Genomic DNA, 21,344 nt, shown 5'->3' on the forward strand with positions numbered 1-21,344 from the left:
TGCTTATGTTCTACTCGGGCAGACGGGCATGCTGTCGGACTCGGAGTCGGGGAGGAAGGAGGCCGAGATCAGGAAGAAAGTAGCAACTGTGCTAACGAGCTGCTCTGCAGCGCGCGCGCCCACACTGCACAGAGGCTGGCAACTTGTTCGTACCTCTGAGAGGCACAGCGACAGCGCTGTCGGCACACCTACATCACTCCGCGACTCCGTGAGGCTCAGACCGGTCAGTACACAACTCCACCATACCTCTATGTGAGGAACAGCACAGTCAGTACACCTAGCTGAGCTCACAGACTGACAGTTCCTTGGGTACCTCTGTGAGAGGAGCAGCACTGTCAATACACCTAGTTCACTCTGTGAGGCACACCTACATCACTCTGTGGCTCAGCACGTTCAGTGCACAGCTCCTTCACACCTTTCTTTGAGGCACAGCTACACCTGTTGGTACACCTACCACACTCGGAGGCACAGCGCAGTCAGTACACCTAGCTCAGGGCCTAGAAGCTCCTTCATACCTCTGTGAGGCGTAGCACTGACTGACGGTACACCTTGCTCACAGGCTGACAGTTCCTTAATACCTCTGTGAGGCACAGCAGGGACAGTACACCTACCTCACCGGTGGACACGTTTCATGTCTTCAGTGAATCTGCAAACTCTGCTCACGGGCTCACGGTCTGACAGCGCAGTAATCCTGCACACCCCGGACACCGCCCACGCCTCCCATGACTCCCAGGAAGATTGTGCTCTTTGCACATGGCTCACGAGCGGACATCTCCTTTACACCTCAGTGAGGCACGGTGCTGTCTGCACACTCAGCGCACCTGCAGAAAAGTCGTGTCTCCCATCGAGACAGCAGTCTCAGCACACGCAAAGCAGGTCGTGTGCTGACAGTCGGCATTCAGAGGAGGATAAAGAAGTTGGTGCAGCAGTTAGTTCATGCACAATGACAATGACTCAGCCGACCTGCTGCCTTTGGACGGGCTGAAGAAACTGGGGACATCAAAGCCGGATACTGTGAGTGAGCATTTACTAATTACATCCCTCCCTCACACTTACTTTCACTTAGGAACATCTCTCAATATGTATAAATGTTGTGACTGGAGTGGGGAAAACGTCATCCTATATGAAATGGGGGGAAATTACAACATGATTATTATATGTTTTAATAATTATAGTACTGCTGTGCTTGTGTCGAAGTTTTATAGGTTAAGCTTTGGTTTTTTATAATTTTGTGAAGTGTCACCATCCATCCAAGTCGCAGCATAACTGCTCAATTCCGAATCTTTTACTTGCTTTGTGGGACACCACATTATTGCATCAGTTTATTGAAATGCAGCCTAATCTCAATTTAAGCATACTAATAATGTATTCTTACTTACACATGAGTTTAATGAAACACCACTCGACTAGCAGGTGGCTTGACAGTACAAGGCAGCAAATTCGACATTCCAGTGCTTTGAGTCTCCGCCACATGGCATATTTTTCCACAGAAATTGTACAAAGTCCATAGGGGAAAACGAAAATGCTAATTTGTGGCTATTTATAAACATCTCTAAAATGAGTTCCCACATTTTAGAATTAGCCTGGGTGAGTGATGTCTGTGTGAGTGCAGGGTGAGTGTTGTCTGTGTGAATGCAGGGTGAGCAGTGTGCCTGTGTGAGTCCAGGGTGAGTGATGTCTGTGTGAGTGCAGGGTGAGCAGTGTGCCTGTGTGAGTCCAGGGTGAGTGATGTCTGTGTGATTGCAGGGTGAGCAGTGTGCCTGTGTGAGTCCTGGGTGAGTGATGTCTGTGTGAGTGCAGGGTGAGCAGAGTGCCTGTGTTAGGTCAGGGTGAGTGATGTGAATGGGTGAATGCTGGCTTAGTGATGTGCCAGGGAAAGGTGAGTAATGGGTCTATGAGTGCAGGGTGACTGTGCCTATATGAATGCAGGGAGAGAGATGTATCTGTGCAAGTGCAAAGAGACTTGTGTGGCTACTCCCAGAGATGTATTTGCCAAGCCACCTCTTTCTCAAATCATTGTGCTTGAGAATGCACCATTTGCCCACTTTTTTCAAAATGTTCTCGTGGGAGAATCCCCCGACCCCCCATAGGTGGTTCAGCCTCACTCTCTGCGCCCTCTCGTCACAGTGCAGTGTTTGCGCCACACCACTTTCAAATGTCACCAGCCGCCACTGATGCTTGTGGAAGGAGAGATGCAATCGATAAGGGCAATGGTTCTTCAAAACCGACTTGCTCTAGACGTTCTGTTAGCCAAAGAGGGTGGAGTCTGTAAGGCTTTGAAGGTCCAGGAATGCTGCACTTACATTCCAGACAATTCAAAACCCCTTGAGAAGTACATACGAAATATAACTGAGATACACCAAGAAATTGAGGATCTGTCAAAAGTAAATGTGTGGGGAAAAAGTGGGTCACGGAATGGGTAAAGTTGGAGGTTGGTTCGCCAACTTAGGGAAGAGCTTTGTATGGTACATTCTAAAACCTATCATCATAATAGTGATCTGTGTGATCATATTGTGGGGACTAGTGAGGTTGTACAAATGGTACAGAGCAAATAAGTTACAAAGATCCATGAGAGAACATGAGCAGAGACTAGCCGCGATGCAGGACAATCAGTACAGGAGTCTGAGGGCTCTAGAAATGATAAAGCAAGGGAGCCTTGCAACGAGCTCTGTCTGATTCGATTCAATGAGGGTGTTGTGATAGTGATGACCCCAGAAGGTCATCAAAGGGGGGAACTGAGAGAGCGAAATTTTAGAAAAATGTATAAGTGCACCATATTTACTAGCCAGATGCACAAATTTAGTTAAAGCATTTAGAAGTGTCGAAAATATATAGAAATGCATATACTCATGAATGTTTAATCAATATAGAAAGCATATTGTAGAGAGTGAAACTAATGTAGTAATGTTTAGAAATGCTAGAATGTTATTAGATTCCATGTTATGTAGCTGCTGCAGATGAAAATGTAATGCTGCTAAACGTAGAGAAATGCAGGCCTCATGGCAATATATGAAGAATGAAAACGTGCCTTTGCAGCTCACATTAGATGGATTATTACTATTACTGTTACTTTAGAGTATTATTGATCATACGTTAGAAATCATGTTTGTAGAAGTGTTTCATATAATCAGAGTGTATTGAATAGAATTGTTTTAGTTTTAAGAAATAAAGGTTCACAGAGTGCAGGCCTCGTGCAAAGTAATTTAGTAGGCCTGGAAAGATAAAGTTGCTTCTTTGATCTGCACGTGTTAGCTAGAATCAAGTCTCGTTAAGCATAAATTGTCATCTACGTTCGAAGTTTTATGACCTAAAACAGATAACTGGAGGTTGGAATTTGGGGCCCTATTCATGGGTGTCTGTTTGCAGGTGTGAGGGGGTTCCAATCAAGAGAGTGATGAATAGAGCTCTGTCCGGGGAGACAAGCACAGGCCTGGAGGAGGTTCCAGGAATTTAATGGGGGGTACCGGCGAGCGGAGAAGAAGCCTGGGAAGCAAGGTCAACGCTAACAAGAGACCCAGAGGAGTATCAGTATGGAAGAAACCAGAATCAAAACCATGTGAGATGTGTACCTGAGGGGCGTCTCTAAGGGGCGTTTCGACAATACTTGTGATTTTGTATTAGGGACAGCACCCTGGGGTGGAGTTAGAGCAGATGGCCTGAGGACCCTTAGAGAGCGGATGGGTAGGCAGAGAGGGTACGACTGCAATGCACAGGATTACATCAGAGACTAAGGGAAAGTGAGTGAACTTCTTTGGAAGTCACCACGGCTGACACCTTTTTAGCTCAAGGGTTTGTTAAGTAGGGATGTCACTTAGTCTAGGGTAGGGACAGTCTAACCTGAATTTCCTTTTGTTGTAAATGACGCTTAAATTACAACTTGTGTCTATTCTTGTAAACCTGCTGATTTTCGAGCTAGTCTTAGTGGTATTCTTCTGCCGCTTAAGATCATTCAGAGAATTTATGTTTGTTTTAATGCCAGTATACCTGATGAACCTTTGATTGAGATGCTTGTATCTCCAGTTAACTTTGGCTTTATAATAAAACTTTAAAACTGATTCGTGGTAAGTGGTTCTTCAGAGTCGTGCCAATTATTGGTTTGATTAACCTGGTAGTGGATTGCTTTTTACTCTATGACAGGCAACGAAGATTCAGTCGACCTAAGTAGGGATTCAGATCTAGAGTAATCAGATAGGAGATCAAAAATCCCGCCTTTCCAATACTTCCAACCTGGATGACGATTATTTAGGTTTACCTTGTCACCCACTTTCAAATCTTGTATCGTCGCACCTCTCGTTTGTGGCGTTCCGTTTGTCTTGTTTGTCTTGAGCTGCTTGTATATTGATTACATGGGGTTCCCGACACGGCCTCGCTGGGAGCACATCCCTGCATCAAAGTCAGTGTTGCTCCCAGTATTAACATAGAGATTATCACTACCCATTTGACGCATCATAGAGTGGTTTACAGCGTTGTCAGTCTCTCGTGTTGCTCGAAAATAATTATCCAACCTTCCAAAACACTGTCACCAAGAGGGAGCAGCCGTCGCAGGGCCTGCCAATTGAGTGAAAGGTGGTAGTGCTGCCACTAGCGCATGCGCACTATTTGGGTGCATGGGAGGGGCATCCGTCTGGTGCGAAGAGCCAGCACTCTCATCGGATGATATTGACATGGCGCTCTCTCTTTATAACACGGCGTTCCTATGCTGATTCAACTGATTATGTTGGGGCGCCTTCCTCTATGCTAGGCATTTAACTGCACCAGATGATTTGGCCTCTTGCTCCCCGGCATCCTGCACTATCCTTTCACCACTTACACTGGAACACATGCATATAGAACATTGTTCAACTCTGTTACTCGTTTGGCAACTTGCATGCAGAATCTCCACTGTATACTTTTACTGGGAGTAATGCCAAGCCGCGCCCATGTGGGCCACCTACAGGACTGCTAATGCTCCTGGTGTAAGACTGTGGGATGCAGTCTAGTGTTTGGGGGGGCGGAGTTCAGACAGGAACAGGAACAGGAGGGTCAGGGACAGGGGAAAAGTTAGTTAGAGTAGGGACGAGGAATGAGTAAGAAGTAAGGAATAAAGGGCCAGATGTATGAGAGAAAATACCGGTCGGTAACGGCCAATTTTGGCCGTTACCGACCGGTATTTAGGATTTGGCATGTAGGGGGCATCATTTTACAGAATCGGTAAATTTACCGATTCGGTAAATTTACCGATTCTGTAAAATACCGAATCAGTAATTTTACCGATTCAGTAAATCCACATGTAGGTGACACTCTCAAGAGTGTCACAGGCCCTTAAGAATCAGTATTTTACCACCCAATCCAATTGGGTGGTAAAATACCGAATTCAGGTGTGCATGCACATCTGTGCATGCACACCTGTGCAATGTGACACACAAACATGCCCTTAGGGCATGTCTGTGTGCCACATGGCATACAAGTCCGGAATTGGGGTGCTAGAGGGTGTCAAAGTGACACCCCCTGCAGGATTCGGTATTTACCGATTCTGATTCGGTATTTACCGAATCTGTAAATACCGAATCCTACCGATTCAGTAATTCTCAAATTCGAATTACCTACATCTCCCCCCTTCATATTTACCGACTCTTAAATACCGAATCGGTAATATTCGGTATTTAAGAGTCGGTAAATATGAATTACCTACATCTGGCCCAAAGCTCTTACCTGATAACGTAGTGTCTGTGTCGTGTGTAGCGGTAAGACACTACAGCTGGCGGCGAGGGTGGGATCGGGCGCACTGTGCACTCGGCGCTGATCCCGTGACTCTGCATGACCCTGTCCCCGGTGGTGCGAATGAGAAGTTTGCCCTCGCGACCACCGCGATCAAAGGGAGCGCCGCGGCGAAGATTGAGCCGCCAGAAGTATTGCCTGTCCCGAAGCTCCGTGGCTGTGAAGGCTGCGTGGAGCGTGGTATGCAGTAATCGAGTGTTTAAAGTAAGCAGTAAGCGCGATCGTGCGCAGAGGAACCAGAAGCTCACCCGAAGCGTGAGTCTTAAGACGGGAGGACGTGACGTCGGGAGTCCACCCCGGTCATCCCCATGCCATTCGCTGCTGTTGTAGGAACAGTGGCAGCCTCTGCGTCCAGGAAAGAGCCCGTGCACCCGGTGAGTATTGCGAGTGGAGCCTAGTGACTGCAACATTAAAGAAAGAGCCAAATCTTGTGAAAGACGAGATCTCACAGCGGCGGCCATCTTAAAGTCAGGCGGCTATAGACATTCTCTATGTGAAGACTGTGAGCGGCCATTTTAAGGTCAGGCCAGCTGAGCTGAGCAACAAGCATTGGCAAATGCAAAAGTTACAGCAACATGACAAGCATTGACAAATGCAAGAGCTGAACCAAAACAAGCCCAAGCAAACACAAGAAATAAGTAAAGTTAGCATTAAAGACAAACAAGCACGAGCGCAAGTAACAAAGGATGCAATGAATCAAATGTATTTTGACAACAAGCACGAGCCAAAGCAATGGTGACACGTAACAAATACCGACACATGCGAAATCAAAGATAGGCACGAGCAAAGACAAGTGACGAGTCAAGGCAATATTCAGGACATACAAGCCCAGACTAGTGCGCAGAGTGAGGTCAACAAGCACAAGTAAATGCAATGGTCCAAAGTAACAAGCTCGAGTAAATGCAATCATCTGAAGTCAACAAGCACGATCAAAGATGACGTGTGAGAACAAACAGACACCAGCAAAGACAATTAGAAAGGCAACAAGCAAGAGCCAAGACAAGACCGAACTAAAAAAGCACAAGTAAATGCAAGTTTCACATGTAAACAAACACAAGCAAATGCCAATTACAAATGCAACAAGCACCAAAACACCTGCAGCTATCACATGGCATTAAAGAAAGCAGGAACTTCCTGAGACACGAGCCGTACATCCTGCAGCTGAGTGGCAGCCATATTGAACTCACTGAAACTTACTGAGCCAGTCACGTTAAAGGGGGACACCAAGCCAGGTTGGTTGTGGATGGGAAAGGTGAAGTTGGCTGACACATTACAGTGGTCTTGGTTGTGGATGGGAAAGGTGAAGTTGGCTGACACATTACAGTGGTCACCGGTGAATGAATCGTTCAAAACAAGACCTCGACTGCAGAGGGTCATCGAATAATACGGGAAGCATAGTGAGCAGTCCTGTGACAGTAGCATACTAAAACTTTCCTCTCTCATGGTGGTGGGAAAGGCAACACAAAGGTCCAGTCCCTGCATTGAAGTACCACCCCCAGTGACGCAGACCGACAGTCACGAGTTTGGGTGCCCAATGGAGCCGGTGGCTGGAGTCACTGGATGATTTTCTTGAAACAACTGGTGAGCGAAAAGATGGAAAACTTCTACTACTACTACTTCAGCTGGTGGGTCATGAAGGCCGACGTTTAATCAGAACAATTTCACCAAAGGACACCGAGACATATGGAAAACTCAAAGAGACGCTACGCGCTCATTTCAATGCAATGGAAGATGTAGATCATGAACGCATCGTCGTCAATGCAGCACGGCAGGAACTAGGAGAATCATTACCAATCTTCATCACGAGGCTGCAAAGTCTGGTACAAGTGGATCATGAATGCATCGTCTTCAACACAGCACGGCAGGAACCAGGAGAATCACTACCAAACTTCATCACAAGGTTGCAAAGGATGGTACAATGCTGCCATTTCAACACATTCACAAATGAGGAAGCAATTCGACTCCGGATAATCGAGGGCTGTTCAAGTCCTAACACAAAGCGCAAGATCATTCGAGGGCAGTTCTCGCTAAATGAAATCATCAGGATGGCCGAAGTTGGAGAGCGGGTCAAAGCAAGAGAAATATCAAAAGAATTGCACTCGAATGCAAGAAACAAAGATAAAAGGAAGAAGATATCTCTCATGTCTGTGAATAAAGCCCAAGAGTCAAACAAAACCAGAAAGAGGGAGAGCAAAGGCAAGCCAGAGACAAGACATCATGAGAGACAAAGTGACATGAAACACTCTGATTCAACCATACACAAGACAAGGGAAGATGGCAAACAAAAGACTGAGACGATCAGGATTATGACAGCCTCACTGATATAACCTCAAGGAGTTGTTCAAATTCAAGGAGTCATTCAACAAGCGTCACAAACTACTATTCTGAGGAAGCATCAAGTGGGACAAACCACACAACTGGAACAGATGACAGCCTGCTCAACAAGTGTGAACGAAAGACAACCTACAGAAGATTGGAACAGTCATGTCGACCGTGGACACCGATACACGAACACACCGAGCAACCCACTGTCCATTAAACTTCATGGACGAGTCAGAAGTATCAAGCCATAGGAAACATCGCTCCCATGGCACAGACCTCAGTGCACCCAACAAGCGAGGAGAAGAAACAAACCGCATGAGTCGGGGTGACTCACTCAGACGCCAGAGAGGGATAGGCAAACACACTCCGGACACCCGTGACAATGAGGGAACTGAGAGGAGACAAGTAACAGAAGAGTGGGGCTGCAACAAAAGGCCTTGGGATAGAACAAAAGAAATAAACGCTTGGCTGTCAGACAATCTTTCCACTGCAGTAGCGCGGAAGACATGTCGAGAGACATACCCCAAGAAATGTCCCAAGGATAGCTCTGACTCTGAGAGCCGTCCGTCACGGCCTATCAGTTCAAGAAATGTATCAGTCAAAACACACTTGAAAGAATGGTCCCAAAGGAAAACAGCAAGATACTCCCCTGATTCAGAAGGAATGTCGGTACGATCACTCGGGTCAACAGAATCAAGTTCACAACAACGCCCATGGTATCAATCACCTGAACGCCCATTGGACTCAGAGAATGTTTTACCTGTTCAAAGCAACATATCTCACGCCGATGGCTCAGAACATTCGATCACCTCATCAAGCAACTTGTCCTGTCAGTTGCAGCCATATCCAGATCTGAGTAGGGTACCGTCACCACTGACGGGGTCTGCGAGGTTGACTCCAAGGGTTCTCAGAAGAAAAACAAACACATGGGACGCTACACACTGGTTTGGGAAAGGACTGTCTCATCACTCCGTCAAGAAGGCAAGAGGGGAAGAGAGCGGAACCTGCACATACCAGTGTGGCCAAAGAGTTCAATAATTCCGAATGCGAGTGGGAGTGGGTAAGACGGATACCCCCAGCAATTGAGTCCCAGAACCGAACCAGGACAATCAGTTCGGATAACGGCTTGCTGTCTGATACACCGGACTGTCAACATGAGGACATTGTTGCTCCTGACCGAAAAGACAAAAGAAGTGAAACTGCAAGCGGAGGCTCGAAAAAACAAGTGCCACAAAGGGAGACAGACTGTTACTACGGAGCTGAGCAATTAGCAGTCACACTGCAAGAAGGAACCGGGACCACTGCGGAATCGGAGAATAAGAAGGTCACACGCAACGTCTCGCACAAGGACGTTCGTGTTTAGACAACCGAAAGATCGACCAAAGACAGGCCCATCACTGATTCTACATTATTGATGCTTGAGGAACGAACTGAATCTGAGCTCATACCTGGAGACGTATCTCTGCGGCCTGAACTGACTGTCCGCCACCTTGTGCGGCTCATTGAAGAATTACAAACACAGTGGAAACTAAATTCATTTTGTTAAGAAAGGGGGAGATGTAAGACTGTGCGATGCAGTCTAGTGTTTGGGGGCGGAGTTCAGACAGGAATAGGAACAGGAGGGGTCAGGGACAGGGGAAAAGTTAGCTAGAGTAGGGACAAGGAATGAGTGAGAAGTAAGGAATAAAGCTCTTACCTGATAACGTAGTGTCTGTGTTGTTTTTAGCGGTAAGACACTACACCTGGCTCAACGCCTGGAATGGGTCCTGCACCTCTACCCAGGGCACCCAGGGTACCTGCAGCCATGCTGCTCAATCACTGCTCAATCACTGCTCTCTACGAAGGACCTCTGTGTCCACACGGCCTGCTCCTTCTAAGCACTGCAGCGACATGTCTCTTCAGCAGATGCTACGCAGGGAGCGCCACCACCTGCAGCCATTGAGCATTCTGACTGTGAGCATGGAAACACAATACTTCACTTCCGGACAGTATGTAAACACCCACAGCATGCTCAGCAGGAGGGGTGGCCAGGAAAGCACCGGCCACCACGGCACATACCCCATCGCAATGCACCAAACAGTTGCACAACAAAATGCACGTGGCAGCAAGGCCCTGCCATGCTACACTCCACATGAGAGGTAAGCACTCTAGCAAGCAGAGGGAACTCCAACCGCAACACCAGTGTAAAGGGCCTGAGTCAACCCTTGGTGGATCCTCAGCTCTTTATTTATACCATTCACCCGAGCCCCTTCTCCTGGGGGAATGTGCAATACATTGTCTAATAGAGGACAGGCGGCACTCTACAGCACCCTCCAAGAGAAAGCCAAAACTGGTCAACTTCACTACCCTCCAAAAGTCAAAGCCAGAAGAGGAGATACTTGGAAATTCAGTGAGCTTGTAATAGAACCATGTTCTTATGTTTCAGTGGCAAACAGTAAAACTTGTCAAATGGATTGCCTAATTGCCTTTGCACCACACAGGTGTCAGAGAAGTGAGCTAACACCTCTACTTAAATACAGTCAGGTGGACAATTCAACAGGGTTTCATGGAGGGCCAGTGCTTCTGATAGGATTGTAGGGTTATAGCAAGTAAGATTCAGTAGGGGTTACTGACATGTGACTGATTCCTAACTTTATTGTTCTATCAGATAAATAGGCCATTAGGAAATTCTCTTGATGTTCTTGAAGGTCAAAAGGACTGAGGGGCTTATTAACAAGCCTCTTGCACCATGGTGCATCGCTTTTTAATATGGGAAAAAGTGACAAGGGGCTTGCAAATAAGTCCCTGAGTGTGGGCCAATCACGTCAGATGGGTTCTGTTCCAGTATTGCCATCCTTTCAGAGATTCTGGTCTGTCAAGAAATTTCCCTGTACAGCATTCCTTCCTGGCATCCGGGTGGTAGTGGCACACATGCCATGCCTGCCCTCGTGAGCTCAAGCTCAGCATAAACGAAGGGCTTGTGAGGGACAAACCCATGTTTTGAACACCATCTGTAACATCAGTAGCTCTTACACTGCATCCAGACTTCACCCCGTCTCCGCCGGCACACACCATGGTATCCGTGGCATAATCACCCCACCAGTCGGGCTGAGCACAGATGGAATGTTCAACCACTGGAAGCAAAGCCTCTTGCAGCTTGTCAGGATAGTTGCCGTAGGCTGAAAGAGACAATTTACAGTAGTCATTGACAAAAGCAACTATCGAGTTAGAAAATACAGTATTGGTAAGAAGATTACATAAACTGGAGCCCACGTCATGTAATGAGAGATATTTTATCATTCTAATGAATACATTGGTCATCAAGAAAAATTACTGGATTCTACTGTAAGAGAAAAGTAAGATTGAGTCTTGAGTGGTAGAATAAAATCCTCCAATTTGTGAAGGAAGTACTAAAGGGTTTCTTTAGAGTTTGATTGGCTGGTAGGACAAGTCACCAGTGACATGTACTCTGCTGCCCTTGCAATAGACCGAATACCATATTTAGATTTGGATTCCAAGAAGTTGAGTTGCAAACTGATTCAAACCACTCTCTCCCTTGTAGTGAATGCAGGGACCAGGAAACTCAGAGGAACACTCACTAGACACATTTTGCCTCTTTGACTACATCTGTGTCCTGACCTCTCCTAGGGAGAGTTTTCCCGGAGATGGTCTTCCACAGGAAAACCCTGAATTGTGCAGAGCATCAGCTTGCAAAGAGGTACTTATGCTCTCCAGCACTCCACATCTGCATGACTGATTCTCTCAGAACATTCGGGTCTTGGCAGACTTCGGGCATACTCATTCACACAGCTGACTGATCATGCACTTGTTCTGTGCTGACTGGCATCCAGGACTTTCCCATGCAGTCAATCAACTAGTTCTCAAAGGCATTCTATAGTTATACTTCCCCACAATGCTGTAATAATACTGTCACATCAGGGGATCAATAGGTGCATGTACACAGTTTTCAATCTCCTAATAGTCACATTCATACCTGTCACTGAGGCACAACCCTCAATTGCCCATTACCTCTATAAGGAGGGTCAACTATTCAAGCTAATATTGGCAACCAAACAAAAGACTACAGTTTTGGATGTATTGTTTGATCTTCAAATCTCTTTAGGCAACTGGCAGTGGACCTTGGCAGCTATCTGAGTTGAAAATTGGGTTACTGGTGGACTGGGGTATAAGCCCTGGGCAAGCAGCAACCACAATCATAGTCAGGGTAAGGCACAAACAAGCCCGAAATTAGCCTGTGCTAACCCCCCTGGTGGCTTGACACATAGCAGTCAGGCTTAACTTAGAGGCAATATTGTAAATTATGTGTGCAACACCAAACAAAACGATTCCACTTCATGTCAAAAAATCAGAGCAAAATTTTATAAAGAAAACAAGATCAAAACACCAAAAATCCAATCAATAGAACCGAAGTTATGGATTTTTTAAGAATAAATTGTAAAATAGCACAGAAAACCATAAAGCATCAACCGGGGACATCTGGTTGTGCTTGACTGGGTCACAGTCAAAAGTTCAGGTCGACTGTAATGAAGCATGGGTCAGAAACAGTCCCAGATTAGTCCAGCTGAAGTCGTACGTTCTCAACTTTTTTGTTAAGAGTCTTGTTCGTGTTGGAGAGGGTGGTGGAGAGCCAGGAGAGCGTCGCTGGTGGTGGTTGGCGTGGTGCGAGGAGCAAGCCAGGAACCCCAGATGGGCAGGCTGAAGCCCCCGTTCCTCATCACCAGTGAGGCTTGCTTTTCAAAGTGATGAGCTGGCAGAGGCTTGTGCTGACTCTCTGATTGAGAGGGGCCTGTTTGTGGTCGCAAAGAGCTTAAAAACTTGATTTTAAGAGCCTGTGAGCCACACCAAGGGTCCAGAACGAACGAGGCACCATTTGGGGGTCAGGAACTCACTGAAGACGGGTCCAGAAGCTGTTGGGGAGCCTTTTATATCCATGAGGCTCAGATCAGGATGCTAGCAGACTAGCCCTTGGAGTCACTCTGGGGTCCTGAGTTCAAGATGGGTTGCAGGGCTAGTTGTTCCTCTCCAGGTAAGAGGGTAGCAGGTCAACACAGCAGAGCAGTAGCTCCTTCGGTGTAGCAGTCTAGCAGAGTGGCAGTCATTCAGCAGCACATAAATCTTTCTTCCTGGCAGAGTATCCACAGGTCCAGAAGGGTACTGAAGAGTTGATGTCAGAGGCCCTTCTTTCATACACTGGTTCTAGAAGGTAGGAGAAGTTTCTGGATAGTGTCTTTAAAGTGCATGTAATTCCTTACCTCCCCGATCTTGGCCTCAAGCTGGCTGAAGTGACAAGGCAGGGTCTCTAGGCCCTTTGTGTGAAGGCAGGACACAGTTTATTCAAGTGTAAGTGGGGGCTTTGCCTAGCTCCCCTGTGCCATGCCAGTCATGGCCCATTCAGTCCCACATAAGCTCCCTATTGTGTGTGGCTGTCTAGCAGTAATACTTTTCGGCCACATGCATCATCTGGACATTTTGCGATTCCTTATTTGCGAAAAATAGGGAATTGCAAATAAGGAATAGCAAAATGGGATGCATTCATTTATTCGCATAATTTTTGCGATTCGGTGAAAATCGCAATTTTTACCGAATCGCAAGGATTATGCGAATTCTAAATAGCGATTTCGCAATTCCCATTGATTCCTATGGGCCAAAAGGCCCATAGACATCGATGGGAAGGCATTGACATTTTGCGAATTTCTATTTGCGATTCGCAAAATGTTAATGCATTACATGGGTGCAGGAGGGGGTCCAAATGACCCCCCGCACCCCTGAAATGCATTTTTAAGTGCATGTTTCACACACACATGTCCTAAGGACATGTGCGTCTGTAACATTACAGTTTTTAAAATGCAATTTTGAGCATTTTTAAACTTCTTCGCAAATTACCACGAGGTTCAACCTCGTGGTAATTTGCACCCCCTAATTGCGAATTCGCAATTTAAAATGCAATCATGCATTGCTTTTAAGGAATCGCGAATTTGCGGTTCCTTAAAAGCAATCGCATTTTTGGAATTCGCTAAAAATAGCGATTTTCCAAAAAATGTTTGATGCATCCAAAAAAGATATTTAAGAATCGCAAACCGCCGAATTTACCGATTCGTACCGTTTGCGACTCCTAAATACCTTGATGCATGTGGGTGAAAACCCACTGCCAACTACACCCAGTCATGTGGCCAGAGACATGCTGCAGGCACCAAATGGCTAAGGTAAGAAAATGTCAACTTTTTATAACGACATTTTCAGAATTGCAATTTAAAATCTGACTTCACCATGAGTTAGGATTTTAAATTAGGACTCCAGAGGCACCAAACGTGAAGGGGTTATCTCTTCCTATTTGAAAATTACACTTACGGTAACTCCAATGTTATCCTATGGGAGAGATAGGCCTTGCAGTAGTGAAAAATGAATTTAAGAGTTTTTCACTACCAGGACAGGTCAAACTTAAAAGGAAATGTCCACCTTTTTAAATACATTGCACTCTGCCCTCTGGCCTGTCCCAGCCTTACCTTAGAGGTGACTTATATATACTTAAAAGGAAGGTTTGGGCCTGGCTAAAGTTTTTTTTAACAGGTCAAAATGGCAGATTAAACTGCAGACACAAGCTCTGTATTGGCAGCCCGGATACATGTTTAAAGGGCTACTTCAGCAGGTGGCACCATCAGTGCTGCAGGCCCACTAGTAGCATTTCATTTACAGGGCCTGGACACATGTAGTCCACTTTACTGGAGACTTACAAGACAATTAAATATGTCAATTGGGTATAAACCAATTCAATCATGTTTTAAGGAAAGAGTACAAGCACCTTAGCAGAGGTTAACAGTGGCAAAGTGCACATAGTCCCAAGGCTAACAAAAACAAATTCAGCAAAACGTAAGAGGGGGAAGGCGCAATGTTTGGGGGTGGCCCTGTCCAACATGTTGCAGTCTGTAAGCCAATGCAGAAAGCAACTGAGCAAAGCCAGCAATAAAAAACTGAAATATGTGGATGTCCTGCATTACTGCACTTAGTAAGATATCATCAAGTGTGGTAATACATTCCCATAATCGATTTTGAAATTCAACAGACGCCAAACCACTGTTTGGTGTTGAGCAAAGTAGAGTACTAGCAATCCTCTGGAAATGTAGAGCAGGATTGGTGGAATGGTGCATTGTAGTTGTACAACTAAGTGTCAGGAGGCTGAAGCAGGTTAAACACTCAATGGGGAAAAACACTCCTGACAGGTCAGTCTATTTCAGTTCATTTCTGTAATGATGATAAATGCCTGAGCTCAGCATGGTATTGCCAAACCAGCTACTACTAATATCCTACAAAGCCCTACACTACATGGGACATGCATAACTCAACCACCGCCTCTCGTTCCACACACCCACCAGAGATCTACGCTCTGCCCAACTGCCCGCCATCACACATATCCGCAAGACCATGGACAGGGTTAGATCCTTCTCCTACCTCACAACATAGACCAGAAACACCCTGTCTCTCCCCCTAAGGCAATCACCGTCACTGCCCCAATTCAGGAAGGACCACAAGACCTTGCTCTTTGACTGAACCACAGTGCCTTGCTACAGATCTTCAGTCCTCATCACTCATGATATCTTCTATGACATCATTGATAGTATCACAGCAGCATTTGCAATTTAATTATTGATAAGAAAACTGCTAATGGCGGGGGCGCACTCAAATGTACTGGGCTGAAAATTACAGCAACTTTAACATAGTGAAGTATTTTTGCTATATCGGGTGTACTAGAGCACATAAGAAGAGCTAGCAAAATTGTGATTTTTGGAATTGAGAAAGGCTGTGACCTGCCGAATTGCAAGTTCTAATAATGTTGCCAGATAGTTAGGATTTTGAATGATTTCTATGAAGTTTGTTCCAATAAATGGATGGATTCTTCTACGCCACAGTGCAAGCCCTTTTATTATGGTGAGAGGTGTTGTTTGGATGTCAGAAAGGCACTAGCTGTTGAACCCTTGCTTGCACCACCTGCGTTCAGGTGCAAACCCGTCAACCACAACTCTTTGTGTTTGGTTTTTTTGTAAGATGCTGACCTGCCCCCCTGCATTGAGAAAGACTGTTGAAGGAGAGATGGGTGAGGCAGGGGCAGTGGTTCGAACCTGGAAGTTTGGTGCTCCCTTGGCAGGGACCAGCGCTACTGAGCATTAAGACCCAGTATCCAGTCATGGAACTCCTGCTAGAGTGGGGAGCAGGGCACCACAAAGGCATTGGCTGAGCAGTGGGGAATCTAAAATTTTAAAAGTCCGGCATTGCCAGAGCTAGTTGTGCAGGATTGTGAAATACACAAACATGAATGGAACATTTTCTTTCTGCCCAGTCCTGTCACACATGAAGTGTAATTGGCTGAAAACTACTGCAACTTTAACATAGTTATGTATTTTTTCATATCTGGTATAATAGAGCACATAAAAAGAACTAACAAAATTGCAATTTTTAGAATTGAGAAAGGCTGTGACCAGCCAAAATGCTTCCTCTATTAATGTTGCCAGATTCTTTGAATTTTGGACGATTTCTAGGAGGTGTTTTGTAATAAATAGATAGATTCTTCTGCGGCAGAGTGCAAGCTCTCTTATGAGAGGTATTGTTTGGATATATCGCCAGTAGGTAGTTATAGTTAGGACCTAGTTTCCATAGGAAAAACGTTTTTTGCTTGCTAATAACTTCAGTGCCTTTTGACAAAATTCATAAAATTTTAAAAATTTGTTTGCCACTCCCTTCTTTTACTATTTGGAAAGTTTCAGTGTGATTCATAAAGTGAGGGCTGATAAAACAAGCATTTACAATGCAATCGGTCTCGCCTTTGGGACCTTATATGTATTTAGCTATGAACCACATTATTCTGGGCGCTGAAACATCTACTGTTATGAGGGAAATTGAGCACCAAACTGTGGAACATGCCAGCTATGGGAACACATATATAGAAATACTGCCTATCAGCGGGAAATATATTGTCCAAAGCTCTGTTTTTAATAAAAACTCAGGGCCTTCGGTGATCACATCACTAAAAAATACAATATTTAAAAAAACTATTATTGTCTACTGGTGCACGCAGAAGACAAGCTTCTATGGCCTGGAATCTAGGGAATGCTAAACTGATTCTGGTATTTTACTGACCTCTGTTGGTCGTTTTCAATCAAGCAAGTTAAATAGAGGAAGTTACCAGAAAAATAAAAAAGAAAGTCCCTAAGCAGAAAGCAATTTTGGTATTTTACTGGCCTCTACTGGTCGTTTTCTAGCAAGACAGTTAAATAGAGGCAGTTGAACATAAAAAAGAGTCCCTAAGCAAAAGTGGAAGCAGACAAGTCCTAGGGCTGATCTCCAGAGCCCACAAAGTACACCAACAGATCTTCCAGACAGCACAAGCGCTGTCTAGGCTCAACCTAAAAAGGGGTTCTAAAACACACCCCATGCAATTCCCCATAGGGATTTTAGACACAATTACAGCTTGAAATGCTGAACAGAATTGCACCAAATTTGTCAGAAAGCTAGATTTGGCCCAGAAGAGTGCTTTGTGTAATTTGGTGTAAAACTGTTCAGCATTTTTTGAATTAAAAAATAAAAAGAGATGTATGTATATCTAGAGACGTGGATCCACCGCTGTAGATTCGTGGATCCACACGCCAACAGCAATGCCGTGATTGACTAACTGCAACCTGAAGGAAAAGTTGTGGCTGCCATTTTGTCAATCGGGCCATGGTTCCCCGGGAGGAGATAAGTGTAAATAGGATATAAGGGGTCAGGATAGAGGTACCCTGACCCCATGGACTGATGGAGGTGCCTGTTAGAGACTCCTCTTGGGCAAGAAATTGCCCAAAAAGGTTTTCTGGGGTGCACAAGGATCTGCGAATCCACCATGATGCTCAGCTCGACCACCCGCATGAATGCACAACGGATTCATTGATCTAGATCCCAATTAAAAAATACACCCACTGACACACACTCACACACCCCCACACAACTGCTCACACATCCATGCATCTACTAACACACCCATACAGTCACTCATACACCCATACAGTCACTGCTACATATACTTACAGACCCAGAGAACTACTCACACACCCACTCACACGTCCATACACCCACTCATACACCCATACAGTCACTGATACATCCACTCACAGACCCAGACCCACTCACACCCACCCACACACTCTCTTGTACACAACCACTCACACTCACTCACACAGCTATACAACCCCTCACAAACCTAAACAGTCACTCACACACCCATATAGTCACTGATACATCCACTCAGAGACCCAGAGTATCACTCACACACCCAATCACAGGCCCACACAGGTACTCATACACCCACTTGCACACCCACACAGACACTCTGAACCACCCTGTGTGAATCTACAACAGATCCGAGGATACAGACCCAAATTAAAAAATACACTCACACACTCTCTCCCACCCCCACATAATCACTCACATACCAACTCTCACATCCATACACCCACTCACACACCCTCACAGTCACTCACACACTCGAATACAGTCACTGATACAGCCACTTACAGACTCAGAGAACCACTCACTCACCCACTCTCAGACCCCAACAGGTACTCACAAACCCACTCACACAACCTTGTACACACCCATAAAACCACTTACACACCCATTCACAGAGCCCCACAGCCAATTACATACCCACTCACACGCTCATACAGCAATAAAAAACACTGACACACCCACACAGTCACTCTCACACCCAGTTACACACCCACACATTCAGTAACACACCTACTCACACACTGCTATAACCCCTCACACACCCACACACAGGCAGTGCATCAGTTGTATACATTGTAAAAGGATATTTTTGTATTAAATGTGTTGCTTTGAATGTGCGCTTTTGGTTGGGAATGGATCAGCAGATCCATTGCAGATCAGCCTGAGACATAGCCGTTAGACCTCTTATTTGGCTGGTGACCCATGGCAGATCCGCGGATCCAAGGGAGAAATAAAAAAACAGGATTTGAAAACAAAAATAACCAGTGTTTGGGAAAAGGGTTGGCTCTGAAAACAGCCTTTGTGTTTATGGTGTGCAAATGATAAGTACACATTGAACAGGATGCAGTCTTTTAAGTTGGCGAGGAACACCCTTGTGCCTATGTCTGTGAAATGGACGTGTAAGTTGTTATGGTATATAGAGCCCATGTTGTGGTCTCAGGGAAATGCAGAAACAGCTTTATTGTTATGTTTCCTGGTCAGTATGTGGGAAAAGTGACATTAATTTTCCAAAGGTATTCTTCATTAGGATTTCCAGCCCTACCCCAGTAATTGTGAATTGTTTATTGCCACCACAGTGCAGAATCATAAGGTCTGTATATTGGCAATCTGCAATGCTTTCAACCAAAGGCATTGCTGCCACTTTAACCCTCTCTGGCCAACCCAGGTAATGTCTACTTTAGGTAAACCTAGATCCCTGCTGAGGCCACTCTTTCTAGCACTCTCTCTGACCCAAAACACAAAACTATGGGCCACAATCCAGACTCTGCCCATTTTGGAGACAAGCAGGAATAGCACACAAGAAAAGGCTGCAGCAGAATGAGATAGTTTGAAGATGAAAGGCAGTTACAAGGGAGGACAACAAGTAATTTTTGTTATTGTTATGTTTCCTGGTTTTCTCAATCTGGGGACAAAATTGGGTTACTCACTGTCGCTTCTATATTCGGCAAACAATGGAGAACACAAAGTCAGTATTTGGGAAAAGTGACATTAATTTACCAAAGGTATTCTTCATTAGGATTTCCAGCCCTACCCAGTAATTGTGAATTGGTCATTGCCACCACAGTGCAGAATCATAAGGTCTGTATATTGGCAATCTGCAATTCTTTCAACCAAAGGCATTGCTGCCACTTTAACCCTCTCTAGCCAACTCGGGTAATGTCTACTTTAGGTAAACCTAGATCCCTGTCGAGGCCACTCTTTCTAGCACGCTCTCTGACCCAAAACACAAAACTATGGGCCACAATCCAGACTCTGCCATTTTGAAGACAAGCAGGAAAAGCACACAAGAAAAGGCTGCAGCAGAATGAGGCAGTTTTGAAGATGAAAGGCAGTTACAAGGGAGGACAACAAGTAAAATATAAAATAACGCATTCGATTGGATGGTGGAGATATGCAGGGCACTGAAATTAGGTAGTGACTTTAAGAAAAAAGTGACTAACTCTGCGATTGGCTTTAGAAAAATAAAAAAAGGTATGTTTTATTTTGGATATGCTTGAAATTGCAAACAGTCAACCACACCTGCTACAGTTCATGTGAAACTAGTGTGCGGCTGAAAAAAGTCGTATGAACTTTTGATCTACTGGAAGGTAGAGACTAATGGAAACATGATTACTATGTAAACAGGACCAAAATAGTGTTGGGGGAATGGAAAAAATAGACTGCAGTGTGAAAGTGAAAAGCAGACTGTTGTACATAAATTGCTCAGTGCATGTCTTGAAATTGAAAAAATTAAAAATATATATATATAGGTGTGAACATATATATACATATATACATATATATATATATATATATATATATATATATATATATATATATATATATATATATATATATATATATATATATATATATATATATAGTCAAAATTTGTGAGCAGTTGCTCACAGTGCCTTCCCCAGCCACTTCATGGCGGCGGTCCGTGATGAGGCAGGCAGCCTCAAACAAATGCACCAAAGCCGTCTCACGCTCGAAGCAGGACAGCAATCACGGACACAGAATCTGCTGCAGTCAACCTCCGTTTATTTTCAGGTCAGAATGGCAAATAGCATTCAACGCGTTTCAGGAACACTCCCTTGTTCACGAGTGCCTGTTTTCGCGTTGCTTTCCTTTTTATACCACCACATGATTACAAAGTAACAAAAATGAAGACAGACTGGTGTTGACCTTAATTGACAAAATAAATGTTCTCTATGGCTCATAATTACATCTCTAATGCATCATTTTCATTTTATGCAATAACATTATGCCTCTGCTCATTTTGCTAACTTTTTGAATGATATTATTTAACGCAGGACATTCAGAGTGCATTTTTGCAAGTCATACTTCCGTTTCACAAAACGCTTTCGTAAAGTTGTTAAACCCATGTGGGTAATTAATAATGTCTTTGGAGCACACTACCGAAGTATATCAGGTCATTATTATAAATGTATTCTACATAAATAACGCCAAGTGGGCAGGAGCTTAATGAATGGCTTTATGTTAGAATCTTCAAGTTTAGAAATGTTTTG

At 44.8% G+C, this 21,344-nt stretch overlaps 1 protein-coding gene across 1 annotated transcript in view; it reads right to left on the minus strand.

The window, feature by feature from the left end:
• Positions 1–21,344, minus strand: part of LOC147688589 (elastase-1-like) — a 192,204-nt gene that overhangs the window by 19,648 nt on the left and 151,212 nt on the right. The window contains exon 6 of the mRNA XM_086941449.1: positions 11,092–11,237. Coding sequence (XP_086797575.1) covers positions 11,092–11,237 — 146 coding nt within the window. The remainder of the gene's footprint in view (positions 1–11,091; positions 11,238–21,344) is intronic.

Source organism: Lissotriton vulgaris, chromosome 10, assembly GCF_964263255.1.
Source record: "Lissotriton vulgaris chromosome 10, aLisVul1.2, whole genome shotgun sequence".
NCBI classification, from domain to species: domain Eukaryota; kingdom Metazoa; phylum Chordata; class Amphibia; order Caudata; family Salamandridae; genus Lissotriton; species Lissotriton vulgaris.